The 24,269-nt window shown below is 41.2% G+C and overlaps 1 protein-coding gene across 6 annotated transcripts in view; it reads right to left on the bottom strand.

Moving 5' to 3' along the window:
* pros (prospero) overlaps positions 1–24,269 on the bottom strand; it is a 444,583-nt gene that overhangs the window by 38,854 nt on the left and 381,460 nt on the right. For 4 of the 6 annotated variants that reach the window (XM_065216651.1, XM_065216654.1, XM_065216652.1 and 1 more), the window contains 2 exons: positions 12,483–16,669; positions 11,566–11,720 (listed from right to left, as the gene is read on the bottom strand). In XM_065216651.1, coding sequence (XP_065072723.1) covers positions 11,566–11,720; positions 12,483–16,367 — 4,040 coding nt within the window. In that variant the 5' untranslated portion in view covers positions 16,368–16,669. Of the gene's footprint in view, positions 1–11,565; positions 11,746–12,468; positions 16,670–24,269 lie in introns of all 6 variants that reach the window. The other 2 variants (XM_065216656.1, XM_065216655.1) reach the window with 2 other exon arrangements.

A 24,269-nucleotide genomic window follows, 5' to 3' on the forward strand; every position in this document is an offset into this window, starting at 1 on the left:
CTATGGGATCTTCTGAATGCAAGTTCTGAAACTTTCCCCAACTTTTTTGTGAATTCAGAAACAACATTCGGGGGCAGATTTTAGCAACTTTGGGAAGCAATTTATGCAACATTCAGATCGGGATTCTTCCAAAGACAAACTTTGGAGCCTCCCAAATGCAAGTTCTGAAATCTTTGGAAGCCATGATTAACTGAAAACAGATCTTCAAAAGCTATTTTTCTGGAATTTCCGGAAATAACTTCTGGAGCCATCATCCAAAGGCAAATTCTGATATAGTTCTGCAACTATTCAAAGCTTTGTCGTGTATTCAGAAACAACATCCGGAGGCAGATTTTAGGTTTATTGCAACAGTCAGAACGGGATTCTTCCAAGATAAGTTCCGGAGTCTCTCAAATGCAAGTTGTGAAATCTTTGGAAGCCATGTTTTGTTAAAAAAGATTTTGTTTCAACGATGCCTTCTGGAGCCATCCCAAAGGCAAATTCTGATATGTTCCAAGCACATGCTCTGGGATCTCCTGAATGAAAGCTCTGAAACTTTCCAAAGCTTTGCCGTGAATTTATAAACAACATCAAGAGGCAGATTTTAGCTACATTGGGAGGCAATCTATGGCAATAGTCAGCTAGGGGTTCTTCCAAAGACAATCTCTGGAGTTTCCTAACAGTAAGTTCTGAAATCTTTGGAACCCATGTTGTGTTGAAAAAAAGAATTTTGTTTCAATGATCTTCGAAAGCCATGTTTCTGAAATTTCCAGATATAGCTTCTGGAGTCATCCGGAGGCAAATTCTAATATGTTCTAATCACATGCTATGGGATCTGCTGAATGCAAGTTCTGAAACTTTCCACAGCTTTGTTGTGAATTCAGAAACAACATTCGGGGGCAGATTTTAGCAACTTTGGGAAGCAATTTATGCAACAGTGAACTTGGCATTTTTGCAAAGACAAGCTCTGGAGTCTCCCATATTCAAGTTCTGAAATCTTTGGAAGCCATGTTTTGTTGAAAACAGATTCTGTATCACCGATCTTCGAAAACCATTTTTCTTGAATTTCTGGAAATAACTTCTGGAGTCATCATCCAAAGGCAAATTCTGATATAGTTCTGCAACTATCCAAGACAAGTTCCGGAGTCTCTCAAATGCAAGTTGTGAGATCTTTGGAAGCCATGTTTTGTTGAAAACAGATTTTGTTTCAACGATGCCTTATGGAGCCATCCCAAAGGCAAATTCTGATATGTTCCAAGCACATGCTCTGGGATCTCCTGAAAGCAAGCTCTGAAACTTTCCAAAGCTTTGCCGTGAATTTATAAACAACATCAAGAGGCAGATTTTAGCTACATTGGGAGGCAATCTATTGCAATAGTCAGCTCGGGATTCTTCCAAAGACAAACTCTGTAGTTACCTAAAAGTAAGTTCTGAAATCTTTGGAAACCATGTTGTGTTGAAAACTGATTTTGTTTCAACGGTCTTCGAAAGCCATGTTTCTGGAATTTCCGGATATAACTTCTGGAGCCATCCGGAGGCCCATTCTGATATGTTCTAATGACATATCCTGCGATCTTCTGAATGCCAGTCTTGGAACTTTCCACAGCTTTGTTTTGAATTCAGAAACAACATTCGGGGGCAGATTTTAGCAACTTTGGGAAGCAATTTATGCAACAGTGAACTTGGCATTTTTGCAAAGACAAGCTCTGGAGTCTCCCAAATTCAAGTTCTGAAATCTTTGGATGCCATATTTTTGTTGAAAACAGATTTTGTATCAACGATCTTCGAAAGCCATTTTTCTGGAATTTCCGGAAATAACTTCTGGAGCCATCATCCAAAGGCAAATTCTGATATAGTTCTGCAACTATCCAAAGCTTTGTCGTGTATTCAGAACCAACATCCGGAGGCAGAGTTTAGCAACATTAGGAGGCTATTCATTGCAACAGTCAGAACGGGATTCTTCCAAGACAAGTTCCGGAGTCTCCAAAATGCAAGTTTTGAAATCTTTGGAAGCTATGTTTTGTTGAAAACAGATTTTGTTTCAACGATGCCTTCTGGAGCCATCCCGAAGGCAAATTCTGATATGTTCTAAGCACATGCTCTGGGGTTTTCTGAATGCCAGTTCTGGAACTTTCCACAGCTTTGCCGTGAATTCATCAACAACATCAAGAGGCAGATTTTATCAACATTGGGAGGCAATTTATTGCAAAAGTCAGCTCGGCATTTTTCCAAAGACAAGGTGTGGAGTCTCCCAAATTCAAGTTCTGAAAGCTTTGGAAGCCATGTTTAGGTGAAAACTGATTTTGTTTCAACGATCTTCGAAAGCCATATTTCTGGGATATTTCGGAATAACTTCCGGAGCCATCCAAAGGATCTTCTGATTGCAAGTTCTGCAACGTATTAAAAGCTTTGTCATGAATTCAGAAGCAACATCCAGCGAGACGTTCCGAGATGTTGAGAAGGTCAGATCGGGAATCCTTCAAAAGAAAGTACTAGCAAGTTTCAACATCTTTGGAAATCCGTGGGAAAATTCAGGTGTCTTCCGAAGCTATATTATGATCAGTTTCAGGAGCATGTGTGCAGCTCTCGAATGTTCTGAATGCATGTTTTGCGATCTTCTGAATTGTTCTTCTGTAATATGTTTTCACGAATATCCGGAGGCATGTACAGGAAATAAGCAAACGCCAGACTGGCAATGTTTCAACGGCAAATTGAGTGTTCCTCCAAAGTTATGCTCAGCGATCCTTCAAAGTTAAGTTTCTGGAACCATTCAAATTCTGGAATCATACGAATAAGGCAAGCTCTAGGAACTCTTCTGAAATAGGCTGCTGGGAATGTTCGAAGGATAATTCTGCAAATTCAAACTACTAAAAACAAGTCTCAGAATCTCCTGGAAACGATTCCCAGAAACATTGCTGTGGGATCTTCTGAAAGCAAGTTCTGGAATCTTTCAGTGGCAAGCAAAGTTTTGTTTCGGGAAATTCCGCGGGAAAAATTTGGAATCCCCCTAAATCTTGTTTTGAGAGCCATGCTCTGAAGTGCTCCGAAGTAAGCACTGGAATGTTCTGAATGCATGTTCTGGGGTCTTCTGAATGCAGATTCAGGGATTTTGTGAGTACCAAATCGGGAATTCTCATAACATATGTTCTGGGTCTTTCCAGAGCATAGTTTGGAGATCTTTGGTAGCCAACTTTTGGGGAGATCTAAATTCTAAAATTTCTCTGAGGAAATTTATTTGGGAATTTTCAGAAGGAAGTCTTGAGACCATTTGAACATGTCTGGGATCTTTTATGTAAGTTCAGGGAAACATCCAAAGGTAGTTTTCAGGAACATCTAAATGGACGGTCAGGGATCTTGCGAATATCTTATCGGTAATCTTCCAAAGACATCGAAAGCCACGTTTTGGGAAAATCGTATGGCGAATTCATCGATCCATCGAAGCCAAGCTTTGGGAAAATTCTGGAGCCATTAAAAGACATGCTCTAAAATCTTCTCAATTCAATTTCTTGAAACTTACAAAAGCAGTTTTTAAGAACATCTGGAGACAGGTTCTGGAATCTTCCAGAGGCGAGTTTTGAGGAAACGTTGGAACCATATGAAGACAAGCTCTGGAATGTTATTAAGGCATGTTCTAAGATCTTCTAATTACAAATTCAGGGAAATAAACAAAGGCAGTTTTCAGAAACATCTAGAATATGAAATCTTCCAGAGGCATGTTCTGAAATCTTTGGAAGCCATCTTTTGAGGAAATCTAAAGGCCAGTTCTAACATCTTCTGGAGGCAGGTTTTTGGAAATTCAAAAAGTTATGTTCTGGAAACTCATGGAGGCATGTTCTGGGATCTTCTATATGCAACTTAAACGGAAACAATCACAAGGTAGTTTTCCCAGAGATGAACCATCTAATGGCTGCAAGTATCTTAAATATAGATAACTAAAACAACAACAAATCTTAGGGTGAGCTCATCGATCCATCCGAAGACAAGTTCTGAAATCTTCTAAATTAATTCAAGAAATTTCTTGAAAGTTACAAAAGCACTTTCAGGAATATCTGGAGACAAGTTCTGGAATCTTCGGAAAGCAAGCGCTGGAATAATCTGAAAGGAATCTCCTTAAGTTTTTGGCTCTTTCAGAGATCTTCAGAAGCCATCTTTTGAGGAAATTCTGAAGCAAGTTTTTGGAACCTTTCGGGAAGATTCTGAGACAAGTACTGGAAGCTTGCAAAGACAAGCCCTGGAATGGTTTCCAGAATGCATGCAACGCCATTTTTGGTTAACATTCGGAGGCAAATTCAGTGATCTTGCTAAAGCAAATTCTGAACATGTCTTGAATTCTTAGAAGTTTTTTAAACTTCCAGAGTTCTGGCACCACCCGAAGGCATAGTCTGGAATGCTCTGGGATATTCTGAATGCAAGGTCTTGGAACTGCGGAGGGTAGTTTTTAGAACCTTTTGGATGAAAGTTCGTCATGCAAAGACCCCATCGGCAAATGGGATCTTCCAAAGGCCAACTTTGAGGAATTCGAAAATCTGAATGCTAATTCAGAGATTTCGTGAAGGCAGGTATTGAAACCATTCAAAGATAAGTTCGCATCTAAAGACGTGTTCTGAATTCTTCTGAATGCAAGTTAAGAGAAACTCTAGATAGAGCTGGAATAAAAACCTAACAGCTTCTGTAAACAATAGCTTTTCTCGATGATTTCTAGGAATACAGGACGCGCCAACGTGAACCAACATAACCATCGGGTAGAGGAAGACTTCCCCTATCTGATGTTGATATTGCTTTGCTTGGGCGAGCCTTGAGGTACTGGAAATCATCGAGAGAAGTCATTGTTTACAAAAGCTGTTACGCCCTAATTCCAGCTCTATCTAGAACTTTCGAAGGCAGATTTTACTAATGCCAGACGGCAAGTTCAAGTATCTTGCGAAGACTATACCGGGAATATTCTGAGATCTTTGGAAGCCTTTTTTTTAATCCGAAGGCAAATTCTGGAAATTTTCAGAGACAAGTTCCAAAGACATGGTCTGGAACGTTACGAGTTCTTCTGGATGCAAGTTCTCGGAACGACCGATGACAGTTTTTAGAATCCTCCGGAGCGATGATCAAATCGGAAATCGAGTCTGGGTGAGTTCTGGGATCATCTAAAGGCAAACTTTGAGATTTTTTTTTGGAAAATCCGAAGGCTATATGATTCAGAGATCTCTTGAAGGCAATTTTTGTGAACTTCCAGAAGCAAGTTATAAGATCATTCGAGGATAAGTTGTCTTCTAAAGTCCTGTTCTGGGATCTTCTAAATGCAAGTTAGGGGCACCTTTCGAATGCAGTTTTTAGCAATGTCAGACGACATGCTCAGGTATCTTGCGAAGACCGTGCCAGGGAAATTCTAGAAGCTAATTCCTTTTTTTTTTGATGATTCGAAACTTTTTGGTAACATCCAGAGGCAAGTGCTGGTGCCATTCGATTACATGGCCTGAAACGCTATGGGGTCTTCTTTCTATTAAAGTTCTCGGAACGATCGATGACAGTTTTTAGAATCGTCCGGAGCTATGTTCAGAAATCTTGCGAACACCAAATCGGTAATCTTCCACAGATGAGTTCAAGCTCTGATATCATTGGAAGCAATCTTTTGGAAAGATCTGATGGATCATTTTGAGTTTTACTGAATTCAAGTTCAGGGAAACTTCCATGAGACAGTTTTCGGAAACAAACGAAGGCAAGCTCAGGCATCTTGCGGAGACCAAACTCGGAACATTCCAGCGGCTATCTCTGGGATCTTTGGTAACCATTTTTTGGTATAATCTGAAGGCAAATTCAGGGATCTTTTGAATACAAGTCAAGGGAAACTTTCGAAAGCAGTTTTTAGTAATGCCAGATGGCAAGTTCAGGTATCTTGCGAAAATCATACCGGGAATATTGCAGAGGCTAACTCTGAGGTCTTTGGAAGACATTTTTTTACAATTCGTATGTTCTAAGACCCTCCGAGGCCAAGTTTTGGAAACTTCCAGATGCAAGCTCCGAAGTCAACGTTATGGAATCTTCTAGATGCAAGTTCTCGGAACGACCGATGACAGATTTTAGAACCCTTCGGAGCGATTCGAATCTACCACGGATGAATTTTGAGATCTTCCAAAGGCAAGCTCTGAGATCATTGGAAGCAATGTTTTGGGACGATCTGATGGCTAATTTTGAGTTTTACTGAGACAATTTTCAGAAACATCTGATCATCATCCGGGAATATTCCAGAGGCTAACTCTGAGATCTTTGGAAGACTTTTTTTTTTGATAATACGAAGGCACGTTCTAAGACCCTCCGAGGCCAAGTTTTGGAAACTTCCAGTTGCAAGCTCCGAAGACAACGTTATGGAATCTTCTAGATGCAAGTTCTCGGAACGACCGATGACTAATTTTAGAATCCTTCGGAGCGATGTTCAGACGACCCAATCGGAAATCTACCACAGATGAATTTAGAGATTTTCCATGAGACAATTTTCAGAAACATCTGATCATCATCCGAGAATATTCCAGAGGCTAACTCTGAGATCTTTGGAAGACATTTTTTTACAATTCGAAGGCACGTTCTAAGACCCTCCGAGGCCAAGTTTTGGAAACTTTCAGATACAAGCTCCGAAGACAACGTTATGGAATCTTCTAGATGCAAGTTCTCGGACCGATCGATGACATATTTTAGAATCCTTTGGAGCGACGTTCAGACGACCCAATCGGAAATCTACCACAGATGAATTTAGAGATCTTCCAAAAGCAAGCTCTGAGATCATTGGAAGCAATGTTTTGGGAAGATCTGATGGCTAATTATGAGTTTTACTGAATGCAAGTTAAGGGAAACTTTCATGAGAAAGTTTTCAGAAACATCTGAAGGCAAGCTCAGGCATCTTGCAAAGACCAAACCCTGAGATCTTTGGTAACCATTTTTGGTATATTCCGAAGGAAAATTCTGGGATCTTCTGAATACAAGTCAAGGGCAACTTTCGAAAGCAGTTTTTAGTAATGCCATATGGTAAGTTCAGGTATCTTGCGAAGATCATACCGGGAATATTCCAGAGGCTAACTTTGAGATGTTTGGAAGACTTTTTTTTATAATTCGAAGGCACGTTCTAAGACCCTCCGAGGCCAAGTTTTGGAAACTTCCAGTTGCAAGCTCCGAAGACAACGTTATGGAATCTTCTAGATGCAAGTTCTCGGAACGACCGATGACAAATTTTCGAATCCTTCGGAGCGATGTTCAGACGACCCAATCGGGAATCTACCCCGGATTGAATCTTCCGAAGGCCAGCAATGTTTTGGGAAGATCTGATAGCTAATTTTGAGTTTTACTGAATGCAAGTTCAGGAAAACTTCCATGAGACAATTTTTCAGAAACATCCGAAGGCAAGCTCAGGCATCTTGCGAAGACCAAACCCGGAATATTCCAGCGGCAAGCTCTGAGATATTTGGTAACCATTTTTTGGTGTAATCTGAAGGCAAATTCTGGGATCTTTCGAAACCGTATTTTGGGAACTTTTGGTGGAACTTTTTGGACACGGGCATGTCATGAGATCTTGTAACTGTAGGTTCTGGGAACTTTCAAAAGCAGTTTTTAAGACCACCGGAATGTTCAGAGTAGAGGGTCTGTAGAGAAAGTCACGAAACGTGAAAGTTGGAACAATCGATTATATGTCAAACGGCTTGGAAAATTCATTCCAATCGAGCAGAATGCATCAAATGGATGGGATGGAGTGGACGCCCTGTCGCTCTGTCTACAGGCTCGCCAGTTCAGAGATCTTGCGAAAGTTCGGGAAGGCAAGTTCTGAGATTTTTCGAAACCATGTTTAGGGATCCTCTGGTGAAGCCAGTTTTAGAGAAGTTATCTAGTTGGAATTCATCAGAAGGCATGTTCTGGAATGTGTTGGATTATCAAATCTGAGCATTTCAGAAGGCAGAGCAACCGAAGACCAATTCAGAGATTCAGCGAAGATTAAACACGTGATCTTGCACATACAAGATCAGGAATCTTTTAGAGACAAGTTTTAGGATCTTCTAAACCCTTGTTTTGGCAGAATACGAAGGCCAATTTTAGAAACTAAGCAAAGCATACTCTGGAATGTTCAGATGGCATCTTCTGGGTTCTTCTAAATGCAAGCTCTGAAAGCTTTCGAAGGTAGTCAAAGAGTACAAAGATTTTATTTTTAAATCTTTCAATCCGAGATCAAATTTCTGAATCCTCCGAAGAGAATGTTTTAGGAACTTCAAAAATCCTATTTTTTTTAGAAACTGTCCAATGTTCAGAAGTGGAATGTTTTCAATAATATCCGAAATAGTGTTTCCTACTCGGGACATCCCGGAATATTTACCAAAAATTATGTTGCCCACGTTGTTACAGTTTCCCGTCAAACAATTTTAGACGGATTTTTGGGGTGAAAGTTACAATAAATTTACCAGAGGAGTCAAATGAAACTTCTTAGGAGATTGTTTGAAGAAGCTTCCTGAGGATTTTGAACATCTTCCAAGGGAAGAACGTTTCGGAAGAAATCGAAAGAATTTTTCCACGAAATTTAAAATAAATTTGCGGTGGAGGCCTTGGCTGTCAGAAAACAATTCCATGTAACGCCTAAAAGACGAAACTTCCGGGGTTGTCGTAAAAAAAATCTGGGGTAGTTAAAAACGACTGAATAGAAACTTGCTGAAGAAGTTGAGTGAACCTTCCAGAGGAAGTCAAAAGAAGCTATTGTGAAAGCTAGAAGGACTTCTGCAAGAAGTTTCCGATGAAATCATATGAAAATTTATAGGAAAGCTGGAAGAGACTTCTGGAAAAATTCGGAAATATCTTCTGAGTCAAAGGAAACTCTCCAGAGTAGTCATAAATAAAAATCCGGAAGAATTCGGAAGAAAATTCGATGGCAGCTCCAGCTTCAGCTCCAGACAGCTTAATACTTTTCTGGACCCTGAATAAAAATATTTCCCGAGAGTCATAAGCCAGAACACCAAAAAATGCCGGGAAATGGAAACACTAATCCGAAGACATCTTGAGAAGGCCATTTAGGAAATACAGCCAAACCAAATAAAATGCAGTTAAGAATGTTTTCATGGATACATAAATCTAAGCCTATCTTTTGTTTGATTCGATAATACAATTTTTGGATCAATTGCCAATCAACAAATATTTAATTTCAAAACCCTGAACCTACTTTCGTACTACGTTGTATCAAAAATTTAAAATAACATACAACATCCATCGTCGTTGATTGGCTATTAGCTTAAGTCGTCCCCCATCATAATCGAATCCACCCCCTCCCCCCCGGAGTTCAATTATTCCCGCAAAATCGCCGTCTCTCTAGCTCTCTGAGGCACCGCCGCACATTAGAGAAATCCTCATAATTATCACTGAATAATTAACTCCCCGAGCCGGAACTCGACGGTGGACTTCACATGTACGTTCAGAGAAGGCTCAAAGTGTGCGTCACAATCAATCACCAAACCCCCCGTAAACCTCACCTGCCCCGTGTTATATTTAATTCCCGCTGGTCGCCCAGCGTTAGACGACCGGGACGGACGGGACTTGACACAGGATCGACTCCCAAGTTTTAGTCGGTAGCGAGTCGTAAAAATAGCCATCGCACACCGGCCGTGGTTGTTTTAATTGATAACTATATATTCCAATTTAATTAATTGACAATTGACGCGGTCACGAGTGTGCTTCTGTGTGTATGTGTGTGTGCGAGCGAGCCAGCGAGCGGTCTATAATCCCTCGCGAGAAGCACCACGGAATATCAGCGATCCCGGCTTAAAACAATTTATGTTGCAAACCGCAGAGATCATATTATATTCCATTAATTTATAGCTTCTGGAATCCAGATGGATGGATTATGTCGAAATCCCTCCTGCTTTGAAACAAAATGTGGTTTCGAATAGACGTCACATGGAATTTTGCATTGGCATCATTTGAAAGAGCTTCGTTTTCTGAGCACAACGCTATTTTTACCGATCCCATAGACATTCATCTTGATTTTTAAATGTGTTATAAAATTTTTACATAATCTAATTGACAAATCAAAGTTGACACTCGTGGAGAATAGAAGAACTATGAAAGTGATGATGGTTTCAACATTTTCCACGTGAAGGTATACGAATGCAATCTTAAAATGCTTTTATTTTTCAAATGGAGCATTTTATTTAAATCTGGTTTCTGCTATAGTGGTAGAAAAGCTGAAATCTATGTATACACTTAAAAATCTGAAAAAAATTTTTTTTGCTATATTATATGTCTATTGAGTAGTCCTTAAGTTTTCTACTAACGTAGCATCAACCAGATTTAAATAAAATGCTCCATTTGCAAAATAAAAGCATTTAAAGATTGCACTCGTATACCTCACCGTGTAAAATTTCGAAACCATCATCGCTTTCATAGTTCTTCTGTTCTCCACGAGTGCCAACTTTGATTTGCCAATAGTTGACAGCTCGCTCCCGTACAAAGTTCCACCGAGGGGCGCTAAAATGGTGATTTTTGCTAATGTAATCTCATGTATTTAAAATACTTTCAGTGAATCAAAATTGGTACAATTTTGGACTTTCGCTCCATTTGACATGCAGATTACGTTTATGCAATTACATTAAGTACCTCTACAGAACTCAAATTATTTAATTAAATATAAGACAAATTTCGAAAAATATAGCGGTTTTTATACGTCATCTGATAGAGCTTCGTTTTCTGAGTACAACGATATTTTTGTTCGATCTAATCAAGATTTAAAGCAAAATATTTTGCCACTAGAGTTGACAGCTCGCTCCCGTACAAAGTCCCAACGAGGGGTGCCAAGATGGTGATTTTTTTTTCTAATGTTATCGAAGTTATTTAAAATTAAACCAGTGCACCAACATTGATTAAATTTTGAATTTCGGTTCCATTTTCTATGCAGATTACGAATATGCATTTCCCTCAATACCACTGAACAACCCAATTGGGTTCTTTAGCGGTATTGAGGTAAATAAATATTTGTAATCTGCATGAAAAATGGAAACGAAATCAAAAATTTAATCAATTTCGGTGCACTGGAACTATTTCAAATAAGTGCGATTACATTAGCGAAAATCACCATCATAGCTTTAAATCTTGATTGAAAAATCAAGATGAAAGTCTATGGGATTGAACAAAATCAAGACTAACAATTGAAAAGGCCTCAACTCCATTTTGTAAGCAAATCTTGTAAGGCCATTTTCACCAGAATCGAAACCAGAAACACAATCGGGTTGGTTTGCGTTGTCGGTTCGCGACAAAATGGCCTTACGAGGTTTGTTTACAATGTAGAGTTGAGGCCTTTTCAATTGTTTGTCTTGAAATATCATTGTGCTCAGAAAACGAAGCTTTTTCAGATTATATATGATAACCGATATAGTTTAAAAAAATTAAAGAATTAGATTTAAGTTGATAACAGTGGCTCCCGAATTCAAGCTCCTGCAGACCCGAGAAATCACATGCCATAAAACGCCGCTGTCGGGACCGAACTATACTTTCGGCCGGATGATGATTTGTGTTTGTCATTGTCAATAGATATAGATTGATATAGGTATACGCATTAATACTGTTCGCTACACTCACCTGAAGTTGGAGAACCACTTGACCAGCTGGGCGGTGTTGTTCTTGTTGAACTTGATGTCCGGGAAGTACATCTTGAGGACGGCCGAACTCGGGTACCGGACCCAGAAGAACATCAGCTTCGCCTTGCGCAGGTGCATCGGGGTCAATGTCGACGAGTACACCGGAGTTAAGGAATTGCAGCTGTTTTGATAGTGTGGTGGATAATACGGAAGGGGGGTTGAAATTGTAGTCGGGTGTGATTGATTACTGATTTGCAACTGACTCGCCGGGGGCGACGCGGATTAGAAACTCACACTCGTACGGTTTCGACCGAGGTATTTCGCTAATCTTATTGTTATTGTTTTTGTGTGTAATTGAACCGACCGGTTTCGTTCCTTCTGAGGAGTAGGGAAACTGTACAAGTACCCAGCCGATTCTGTAGGAATCGAATCGCAGAAAAGCCCACACCGACAAGGTTCCAACGGACAAAAACGGTTCGATAAATCTGATTAAAATCGTACAAGGAACGGGGTAAAAGAAGAAGGATAATGCTTTTAATTTATTTATGTTTAAAACGGTGCGAGCTAGCAACCGTGAGTCGGTTGGTCTGGCAAGGGGTGGGCGCGGCAAGCGGCAAAGTTCGTTAGCAAAAGAAAGGCAATCGGTTCTGGTTCTCACGTAAGCGCTTTTTTTTTCGCACCTTCCACGCAAAAGAAATTATCTAACCCCTACTGAAGGAACGTGGCAAGACGGTTTGAATAATTCAGAGTAGGAGAGCTGGGACCGTGACGAGGGTGTGAATCACTTCCGCTGTCGCGCGGCAAACCAAACGAGTGCTGCCGTTGAAGTCAGATGCAAATAGTAATTAAAATGAAATTATCGTACTGTAAATGGGTTTTCATGAAACCATATGAAGACACTTGCTTTGAAAAGGATATAGTAGGCTCCATGCCGTTGTAGGAGATGTCCGCCGAGTTGCAGTCCGAGTTACGGTCGTTCACGTCCATCGACGCTCGGATGTGGCCGTAGTCGGGCGAATTGCCGTGGTGGGCAGCTGCCAGCAGTGCCGGGTGCAGCATCGTGGGCGGGTGCGGTAGCGGAGGCGAATCTCGTGGGTCCATCATGCCGTTGATACCGGGCGGGCTGGAGGACACCTTCATATGGTGGAACTGCGAAGGCTGCGGTCCATGGGGACCACCGTGAGGGGGGCCGTGCGGGTTGAAGAAGGGGCTGTAGGGCGAGAACACTTGGGACTCGTGCAGGGAGGGGTTTGGTATCGCAACCGACGTCGGCAACGACACCGGTAGCATCGACGGAGGTGGCGGGTGGAACGAACCACGTGGAGAGGGGCTCTCGGTTGGGGTACTCGCTTGCACGCTCGGTGGTTGGCTGTTGAACTGCTGCTGGTTGTTATTTTTACTACTGTTGTTATTGTTATTATTGTTGTTGCTATTGTTGCTGTTGTTGGCATTGTTCAAGTTGCTGTTGCTGCTTGCAGTGTTGCCACCTTGATTGCTATTGTTTTGATCTAATTGGATCGGATTGCCGGACGGGATGATTCCATCCTGGGCCAGGATCCTACTCACGGTTCGTGGCGTGATTCGGGTATCCGTTACCTTATGGCGCTTCTTCTTTGGCGTCACGACAAGGCTCAGGGCTTCGGCCTGTTCCGGATTCTCTCGTGGCTCGGGCATACAGAAGGGATTCACCTGACTGTTGCCGAGGGCACTCATCGAGTTGTACAGAGCTGCGGCGGCTACCGAGTTGAGGTTCTGCGGAGGCTTCGGCGTTTGGAACATAGCTGTAGAAGGAGAAGGTCGAACATGAGGTGGCATATTGATCTGGTTCATGTTATTCAAGGTTTTGGGATCGTGCGTGGGCGCGTTGTTCACGTGCATCGGCATTCCCATGGGAGGAAAAGCGGTGCCGTTCAATCGGGGCACGTTGCCCTGCTGACCGGGGATCATGGGGTTTCCAGCCGGAGACTGGTTCACCACGTTCGGATTAGGTGCACTGTTAAGGTTAGTATTAAGCATTGGTCCATTACCTGACTGGCTGTTACTGCTATTGTTGGGGTTGGGTCCGCGATCCGAAGACACTTTAGTCCGCGGCGACTTGGAACGATCCAGTAGCTGCGATGCCATCATAAGGTCCTTGTTAAGCTGTTCGGCGGCGGCTGCCGCTGCTTCCGACTGTTTTCCCAGGAATCGTCGCTGATGGACGAACCTCGTCACGATCGAATCGACCAAATTGGATAACGAGGCAGTGATTTCCGTTTTCAGGACATCGGCTAGGCCTTCCAGGTCCGTGCCGGACATTGGTCCCACCGAGCTGATGCTCGATCGCATCATGTTTAGCCGGCTGGTCAAATCCGAAGGAATAGCTGAACCCTTGGGGATCTGTGGCAGGAGGGGCAATGGTGGCATCTGTGGTGGTGAAATGTGGTTCGTCTGAGAAGGAGGTTGATGTTGTTGCATTTGGTGCTGCTGCTGCTGCTGTTGTTGATGCTGCTGCAGTTGCATTTGCTGTTGCTGCTGCTGTTGTTGTTGTTGCTGCTGCTGCTGCTGAGATTGACTCGATTGATGCTGAGGAGATTGCAACTGTGGTTGGGGTGGTTGGTTCTGCTGTTGCTGCTGTTGTTGCATCATTTGCTGACTGTTATTCCGCTCTTGTTGTTGTTGTTGTTGTTGCTGCTGCTGCTGCTGCATTTGCTGTTGCTGCAGAGCTTGCTGCTGAAGCAGTTGTTGGTTTGAATTTTGCAGGTTCCTCTCTTGCTGTTCGGCGACTTCTTTCACCATCCGCGCTTCCTGTTCCATGAGCAGTTTCTGGTACATGGCGGCATTGCTCATTTGGTTGTGCTGGCTCATTCCGTCGTGTGGCAGTCCTGCGGCTTGTTGCTGCATATGCTGCAGGAAAAGATGCGTCCCGTTGAATCCGGCTTGCATGTGCGGATGCGTGGGTAGTTGACTGTGGATCTTGGCCGACATCATCTTGCTCATCATCTGCAGCATGCTGGACGCATCGGCGTTCTTACCCACGTCCTTGATCGGCGTCGATGCCGGGGAACTCTGGATCAGAGACTTGTCCGGTGACAGGTCCGGGTGGTTCGAGTCGTCCTCCATGATGTCACTCGCACTGTCGTCCACCTCCTGGGTATCGGACTGCTGCTCCATCCGGGAACATAATTGCACATATTTCTGCTGCATTTCAGCGAGCTGTTCCTGCATCGATCGCAGCTGGGACTTAAGTACGTCTTTCTCGACGCGCTTCTGATGGATGTGCGGAGTGACTTCCATATCATCGTCGTCATCATCCTGATCGGCACTGGCACCCAGCATGAAGTTCTGCAGCGTTAGACCGAGATTTAATCCGGCTGCAGCTGCGGCAGCATACCGCTCAGCGGCGCTATTATCATGCTGCTGCGGGTGGTACAACTTCCGTTTCTTGCATCCATTGACCTGTCCCTGCTGGGAACCCAACAGGGCAGGGCTGGCACGCATCGACGACACGATATTTTCCACTCGTGCCCGCTTCAGCGTCAGCGATTCCGAATCGTTCTTACTCGGCGCCGGACTTGGCGTTCGATCGTCCCGATCCTTATCTTCGAGACAATCATCCATATCCAGTTCCTGTTTGGTAATTATCACACCATTGCTGCCCGAGGCAGGTGACGGCATGATTTCATCGACCTCATCCGGAAGCGATGCCACCAGCTCGTCAATCACATCACTTTTTTCCTGTTTGGGATTCACACTAGAACACCGACCGGCACCATTGCCACCTCCACCACTACCGCTAACACCATTCAGTAGCCGCTCGGTGTGGGCCAGCTCCGAGGCTAGCATATCATCACAATTGCTATTGTTCGAGTCCAGAGAAATTGGCCTAGTAGGTTGACTGTTGTTATCACTGTTGTTGGTTTGATTATTGGTCGCACTGTTCTTCTGATTCACCTTGTTTGAAGCACTGTTGTTATTATTAGCACCTAGTTCACTAGAGTCACTAACATCACCACTACCACCGTTCACTGTTTCGCACTTGCTTATGTCGTAGATGTTATTGTTCTTGCTGATCACGTTGTTATTATCGGGCGATATCCGGTCGCCGAGGGCCGAACTCTGGTTGCTCACCGTTCGCAGCTCGTGATCGAGGGCCATCAGCTCCTTCTTGCCCTGTAGGATGTTGCGCAACATGTGATGCGCCAAATCGTTCGGCTGTGGTGTTCTAGAACCACCGTCAAGGTCTATAACACCACTGCTGCTGTTACTGTTACTGTTGTTGTTGTTGTTGTTGCTGCCACTATTGGCAGTGTTGATCTGACTGTTACTACTCCTTCGACCCATCATTGCAGATCCATCTGACGTGGGCGAATTGTTATTACCACTGTTAGTGTTGTTGTTAGCCGTACTGCTATTGTTGTTGTTATTATTCAGATTCGTCGTACTCTCGAATCCATGCTTGCTCGTTGGGGTATTGCTATTATCCGCTGCATTGGCTGCCTCAATCGATGATAGCATACTGATACTGTCCGGATCGCTGGCGTCCTGTGCTTGCTTCACTTGTCTTCCCAAGAGCTCGTTGAGCATCTTGTTGGCTGGCCCGTAGCCAAACAGTCCACCGAAATGCTGCTGGCTTTGGCTAAAAATAGCCCCGTATAGACCACCGCTCATGAAGGACGACGGTCTGGAACTAAAGTTCGGTATCGAAGAATAACTATTTCTTGGCTCTCCCGCGTCTACGCGCTGTCTGGTTCGTTTGTTTTTCTTTAGCAACTTATCGACGTATAAACCGAAAGAATCAGTGTCCTCCTCTGATGACATCATAAGTGGCAAACAGCTTTATTGGCCCACGGACCAGCGCACCAAGGTGGGAGAAACTCTCCCCTCCCCACGGTTGTTGTTGTTGCTGTTGCTGTTGCTCTTGCTGATGTTGCCTCCGGCCGATGATGGTCTTCTTGCTAGTAGTACAACAATAATACCAAGAACCTCGCCGGCGATACATACGACGACTTGAACGTTGACGGCTACAGTGACGACGACGACGACTGGCGAGCGCCCCTTCCAACAATTCCGAACAGTACCCCTCTCTTAACCCGGCCTTATGTTTCCCCTTCCATCGCATGGACCTGTGTGTGCGGATCAAAAGAGAGAAAGAATGCATGGAAGAAAGAAACAAGCAAAAAGAACGAACGTCAATAAAAGGAGAAACGACGGTGGGCTATTATTATAGAATGGTTTCGGGTGCGAGCGAGACGTCGCTATTAGCGCACTCAAGCAACGACGACGTCGCGGTGTTTTGATGTGTTGGAAAAACGGGTTCTCCGACTGACGGAGGGGAGGCAAGTGAGCACATTTTCTTGGCTGTGTGAAGTTTTTTTTTTCTAGCTACAATACAGTTTTTCTTTCAAGCTAGTGGTAGTGCATTTGAGGAGAGTAGTGTAGTTGATAGATGTGTAATAAAATTCTTTTTATTCCAGCGTTTTTGGTTCGTTGAAGGCAGTGAGGAAAAGTTTTGAAAGTTTGTTTGGCATCGAATGCAGCACGGGCAGAATGCCATAGGCAGCCCATGTTTTGCTTTCGTGCTTTTCTGCCCTTATTCGAACTTCTTGCGGAGCGTTGCGGCTTTCGGTTGTAGGGTGGATCCATATGCGAGTTTTCCCAATAAAATAATTTCTGAAACTGAATAAAAACTGTAATTGGACGCTAAATTTAAGGTATGAAAACCAGCAAAACGGATTTCTGGAACAAGATCAGCAAACTCATGATTTGCTGAAAGTCAGGTTACAGCTAATATTTTTACTGAAAAGTACAGCAAGCAGTAACGATTTGCTACAAATTTGCAAAAAGCTGTCAAAGCGTTAACGTTAAAAACCCATCTAGTAGCATTGCACAAAAGTAAAAATAGTTATCTGTAGGTTTCCGCGAAAACCCATCTCAATTTCTTGGGTGATTTTTTATTCCACTTGGTAAGTTCCTGTAAATTAATTGCCGTAGATATATATTTATTGGCCCGAATAAAAATTAACCATACTAAATCAATAGAACCTATTGCCACAATGAAAAATGTTATTATCAATCACATTAAAAATACCAGTGGAGTGCTTTTTCGGCTCACAATAAATTCTATTGGTTTTGAGTGCCTATCATGCCAACTAACATAAACCGTACCTATACTGACTGATGATTTTGATCAAACATATCTCTTCATTAGTCATTACAACCATGCTTGGCATACACAGTTTTGGTCACGAACTGCTCATTTGCTAATATCTTTGCACAAAGTTGACGAAACATAGTTTTTTTTTGAAGATTTATCTACTCTTTGCATGTCTATAGTAAACTATGATCCTAATCTCTCAATTACTTCAAAGAAAAATAAATTCTAGAATAAATTTCAACAACTGAGTGAAAAGTTATTAACACATAAGCAGTTGGTGTGATTACAACTCTTTGGCTTTGAGTTTGTATTCTTTTATTTATTTTTTTTTTAGTTTTAAATGAGCTTCATATAACAACTATAATAAATGTTTATCTATATATGTTTAACTTTAACATATAACTATTATAATAAATGTTTTCAATAACCCCCCAGTCAACTCGAGAAGATGGGAAACTCGGAAGTTATTTCAGTCGGTAACATTACTTCCTTTGATATGAGTGAGAGGTGGAGAGGATACAGTAATTCGCTCCCCCTATCCAGGTATTTTTGAATAACATATCTCAACATACCACTTGACAAGATAAGGAACACCGAAGTTATTTCAGTTTGAAGCTTCACTTCCATCAATATGAGTGAGGGGACGGAGTGCTATAAGCCCCCCTCTCTAACAGTGCCTATTAGGCTATGCAATTCCGGAGAACTTCAAGATTGGGGCGTAATCACGCGTCAATCACCGATTTCTCGCGAATAAAAGCTCAATCCGAGGCTCAATCTAAAAAACTTACACCACAAACAGGTAGATTAATGATTCCTCCATAGTTTGTTTGCAAGATTGAGCTTTTATTCGCGAGAAATCGGTGATTTACGTGTTTGTTTACAAAAGCAATTACGACTAAATTTCAAAGTTCTCCGGAATTGTTTTTGAATAATTCATCTGAACATATAAACTTGACAAGATGAGAAACTTCGAAGTTATTTAATTTTGAAACTTTACTTCCATTGCTGTAGTAAAATTGCGAGAACTTCAGATTTGTTCCAAAAATGTCAAGCACCTAAGGACAGTTTCATTCAATTCAGAAAAACAGCGAGCATTTAAATAGTTCAAAAACTTAAAAATAGTCTCATCAAGAAAAATGTTTCAAGAAAGTCACGGATACGCAGAAAAAGCTGGGAAGTTTAGACATATTTAGAGCAATTTTATCAACTTCTGGGCAACTCCAGGAACATCAACAGAAGAGTAGCGAGAAAATTAAGGAGCAGCCCCAAAAAATAGTAGGAACTTTAAAGAAGTTCCCATAAATGAAAGGAGAAGGCGGAGAAGGTGATGTTTCTTGTGCACACTGTGAGATAGCAAAGTTCTGTAAAATTGTCGGCACTTCAGGGAATCTTGATCTTCATTTTGGTACGCACCATAGAAGCTGATATTTGTGCACTTAAAGTTTCGAAGTGGTTACGAGAATAAGGATCTCACAGCGAAACACCTTAAGAGCAGTCAAAATCTCGATCACAATGTCTTCAGAAACGTTCTGACATTTGGACACCATAAAAGATCAGTGAAGATTTGTGTCGATAAATTCAGGAGAGCACCAAAAACGTTTGCAGAGTTTTGAGAAACTTTAAGAAGTTCCAAGTATTTTAGGGAGGTTGGAAAATTTCAGAAAACTTCAAACATGTTTCAGGAACATTACAGATGTCCAGAGAATTTCAGGGAAGCTTACAAATTTTTAGGATAGTTAAATTAATTTCAAGGAGACTTGTGAGAACTTAAGAATAGTTTCGAAAACATAAGGGAAGTTCAGTGAACTTCTGGCAGTTCAATCAAAGCAGAATACTAGGTATTTTAGTGTCCTCTTTCTCGGTCCCTTTCATCCAATTAATACCCCCCGTATGCAAGGTAATTTTGTGGTTTTGCTGCCCCCTTGGCAGAGATGAAATTTTGCGCACTTTTTTTTTATCAAAGCAATCACACTAAAATCAGAGATGTCCCATTTTTTAATTATTCGATTAACAACTAATAGATTATTTTTTGTTCGCTGTGCTGTCATTTTTCCTCCAATGAGAGTGCAGCATATGTTTGAAACGATGGGTGATGATCCGCTGGAGAAGTTAATGCTTATATCGGCATGATATAATCGATTACAAATATTTTACTTTTCGGTTCGTTAATCGATTAATCGATTATTCGAATGAAAATCGGCCACCACTAGATGATTGTGAAACGTCATTTCAAATATAAGGACCGTACACAAATAATGATACAATTTGAAAGGGACCGGGGGCTAATCACAAATGATGTTCCCCACGGTAACTGAAATAAACACGAGTGCTGACCGGTTGGTACAATTAACTTCAAGAAAATTGAACAAACTTTAAAGAAGTTTTAAGATACTCTGGGAATTAACGAAAGCTTTAGCAATGTTCTAAGATCTTCAGGGAAGTCCAGAGAAACACAAAAAAAATATACTTCATTTGGGATATTTAAAGATCTTGAAGAATTAGTCATCTTGTTTCGGCTTTTCAGTCATCAAGAAAAAGTGATGAGATTATAGTGTTATCATCGTCATCGTTTCGATCTATTGTAGTATATCCCGTGTTCTTAGTTTAGTGCATGTCGTATTACTCCATCACTATTGAGAAATGATGAAGTATTAGATTTTTTTTACACTTGTCATTCTTGCATTTATCGCAAGGATCCGACTCTTATTGAAAGGTCCCGCTATTTATACCCTTCGGAGTGTTGAAACACCATCCAAAAGCACGCCCCTTTGTGAGTCAAAATTGGATTCCTTAGTAACAAAATTAAACAATGACACCGATAATGACCATGCATCAGAACCCAAGTCTTAATCACTTCAAACTAGGGAACAACGAATAGAAGATTAGGAATAAAATAGATGAAGACTAACTAACTACTTTTTCGTTGTTTCAAGATCATCCTCGGTGGACAAAGCCGAGTCTTGTCACTATCAGCAAGGCATAACAAGTAACAAGGACTAAGATGTATTCCTTGGATTATTGAAAAATCCTGTTCCCCTAATTTGAAGTAGTCAGGACTAGGAATCGGTGACAGATCTTACATCCCGTAACGTACCACGAAAAGGTGATCTACCCACTTCACCATGGTTAGTTTTAGTTTAAGACAAGGTTGCAAATTCTCATTTCAGCTAAAACAATGTTTTTTTAATTATGAAATAATTGGATGTCATGATCATATTTTGAAATGGTAGGATACAAGAAGAGATTGCAAAGAATATGTTTGACATATTAAACCTGTTTATTTCACTTAATGAGAGTCACATTCAGCTATTTTTCACACACTCACTCACTCACTCACTCAGCGATCAGAAAATCGCTGATAGTGACTGATAGAAAGCAAAATTGACAGGTTTTATGTTTCAAACGCATACTTTGTATCCTCTTCTTGTAAGTTACAAGTAAAACATGCCATCATACCATCTTTTGGTTGTATTATTCCGAAAAACATTATTTAAGCTGAAATGAGTATTTGCAACCTTGGTTTAAGATTGTTAAAATGTTTGCACTAATTTTAAATTTTCTATCCCCTGAAGAGCGAAACGTCTTTCATGAAACATCGCAGCGTTTTGATTCTCCATTAAACTTCAATATCCGGACAATTTAGTTTTTTTTATTTTATGGCGGTTATGATAGCTGATAGCAGACAAGTTTACTCGTACTCTAGTTTAAATAAAAGGGATCTAAATTGTGTGTTCATTCCGAAATTACAATCAGCTCCTGAGAAAATCAGTGAATAACCAGCGCTAAGTTTACCATGGTAGGACTGGAGGGAGTCTTAATAAATTTCCGGGAAGAATCGGAAAATAATTTATGGAGTAAACTGGAAGAAAATTCCAAGGGAAAGTCCAAAGGAAAATTAAATAAACTTCAGAGAGTCAAAAAAAATGAGCATTCTTAAGGACCTTGTTTAAAAGACAGGGGGTAAGTCACTTTGCCACATTGTGCTAACACCAACAGAAACACATTTCGACACACTTCAAACACCCTTCCGCGGCATGATAAGCAAATTTTTTAATAAATTTTGGCACCACTGCAAATAATGTTTACATTCGATTGTTATTTTGTTGTTTTGAAAAAAAAACACGAGCAAAAAACCGTCGTACCGTCCTGCCGGGAAAGATTCTGGATCTGGTTTGAAAACCTCCAATTCGGAGAAAAGGAAATACGAAACCGATTGGGATCCTCGAAAGCAGCAGCATCAGACCTGGGTATTGCAAGAAAACCAAGACAAACGTAACTGAACAGTTTCTGACTGTAAATCCTAGGTTCTCACCAGCAGCGCCCCCCACAAATTAATTACAAATTACACCCATTGCTTGGTCCTTCTTCCCGAGTGGCACGTGCCCATTCGTCTTCCTCCTGCAGCGAGCGGGCCAATGCCCGTGTCAAGGAGTATTATGCACACAAAAAACAGCGTGGTTCAAAGGTCTGGATGTAAGTCGGGGATTCATTCGAGTGATGTCAAGACTTATGTCCAACCACTACTCGCTAGACGCACATCTCTATAGAATAAACCTCGTTGGCAACAATATATGTAGGTGCAGAACCGGTTATGATGACATCGATCACGCAGTTTGGTATTGCCCGGGTAATGACGCCTCCAGAGACGACTATTGGATACCCTAGTGGCCCGAGGCAGACAACCCTTCCGTGAAGTAAGAGATGTATTGGGAACACGTGATCTTCCCTACATGCAAGCAATCTACGAATTCCTTTGTTTGTCTGATGTTAAAGTTTGATGTGACCATCCCCTCCTTTCCAAACAATTTCCCGCCATTGTGTCCCAGTCTTATTATCCTCCTGTTCCTGTGCTACTTGCCCCTGCTCAGCCAGGATTTGGTCAACCGTCCGAGAGTAGTATCTGAAGGAGGCTTCAGAAACCAGTTTCCTACCTAGATCCTTCCAATCGAAATTGTTACCCATTAACCTCGAGCCCGCCACGAGTAATTGATACCCAATACTAACCTAGAAATACTGCTATTTAAAATGTAAATCAAACATTACTGATTTTGGCTCCGCAAAGTGTCACATACGACTAAGCCTAGTAAATAAACGAACTAGGAGCCGCAGGTGGAGTTGTCATTTTCATTGTTATGGTTGAGGATATGGTTGCCAGTTAAAATATTGTTTTCCGGTTGAAGTTTTGAAAGCTCGTTCAACACGATGAAACACCCAGAAACACCTTCCGACGCCCAAAAACACACATGAAACACAATAAGCGCAGAGACAAGATGGCAGAGTGACTTGCCCCCCTGATAAAAGATAAAAGTATTTCCCGATTCCCAGGAACTATTTGGATGAGTCAACAGCTGCTTCCCGATTTCTGGGTAGTCAAAAACAGCGAGGAAATGGAAACACTTGTCGAAAGTGTATCAAGGAGAAGATATTTTTAAAGATGATTGAGCAGTTTGAAGGGTACAAAAGAATCGATCCTTTGCAGGATCGATCTTTTCATCATAATGCTGAGTTCCGTAATGTACCGAATACCGGACGATCGGTTAAGCCGGTCACTTAAATTATAATTAAATATTACGTCTAAATTGCAAGATAATTCATATGTGTGATTCAGATCTATACTAAAACACTATGATAAAATTTACGTGCTTTTTTAGCATAATAGGCATTGATAATAAACTTTGAAAAGTCTCCAGATTTATGGACTAAGTATCCAGATTCCGGTATAATTAAAAAAATTAAATTAAATATCTACAGTAACATGTTTCAATTTTCATTTACTCGTGTTTTTCGAGAGATTCATTTATTTAGCAGAAGAATTGATTTAAACATACTTTGAATGATGTGACTGCAGTCTTTGTTGCCAACCAAGCTTACTACCATTCATTTAAAATAAACAAATAAAATAATAACAATGATATTTTGTATTTGTAGGTTACAATAAGAGATTACAAGGAATGTGTTGTTCAAATAAAGCTAGCCAATTTTGCTTTCAAAGGGTCACAATCAGCGATTTTCTGATCGGTATTCGTGAAATATGAAGAATGAAATAGAGAAAATGGTAAAACCGCTTATTGCGACTCTTATAAAGCGAAATTGTCAGGTTTTATGTGTGATACACAAAATATACAATCTCTTCTTGCTACTTACATATACAAAATATCATCATACTCATAATATCTTATGATTCCATTATCCCATAAAACCTCTTTTTTGTAAAATAAATGAAAGTAACCCTGTTTCCAGCCTGTCATAATGCGTTATAATAAAGGAGGCAACATATACAATTTACATTTTCAGCCCTTTTTTATACAACCTTAGGAGCGACTATAGCATATATGCTAATGCTAATTTTGATTGTATGTTTATTAAATTTAGGTTTGGGGTGAAAGGAAATCAGTTCTTCGTTGCACAAAAATTACATTCGTTTGCTTCTTTGAAGATCGAAAAGATCGATTTTTACGATTTTTTAATAAATAGAGAAGAGATCCTAAAAAGCGATCCAAGATCACCCAATGATTACCAGTTCGATTTTGTTTGCTAGCCTGGTTAAGTTGTCATATTTAATTATCTTA

The sequence above is a fragment of the Ochlerotatus camptorhynchus genome, unplaced genomic scaffold (assembly GCF_037179485.1).
Source record: "Ochlerotatus camptorhynchus isolate MF236.1 unplaced genomic scaffold, CSIRO-AGI_Acam_v1.1 ptg000066l, whole genome shotgun sequence".
Classification (NCBI taxonomy): Eukaryota; Metazoa; Arthropoda; class Insecta; order Diptera; family Culicidae; genus Ochlerotatus; species Ochlerotatus camptorhynchus.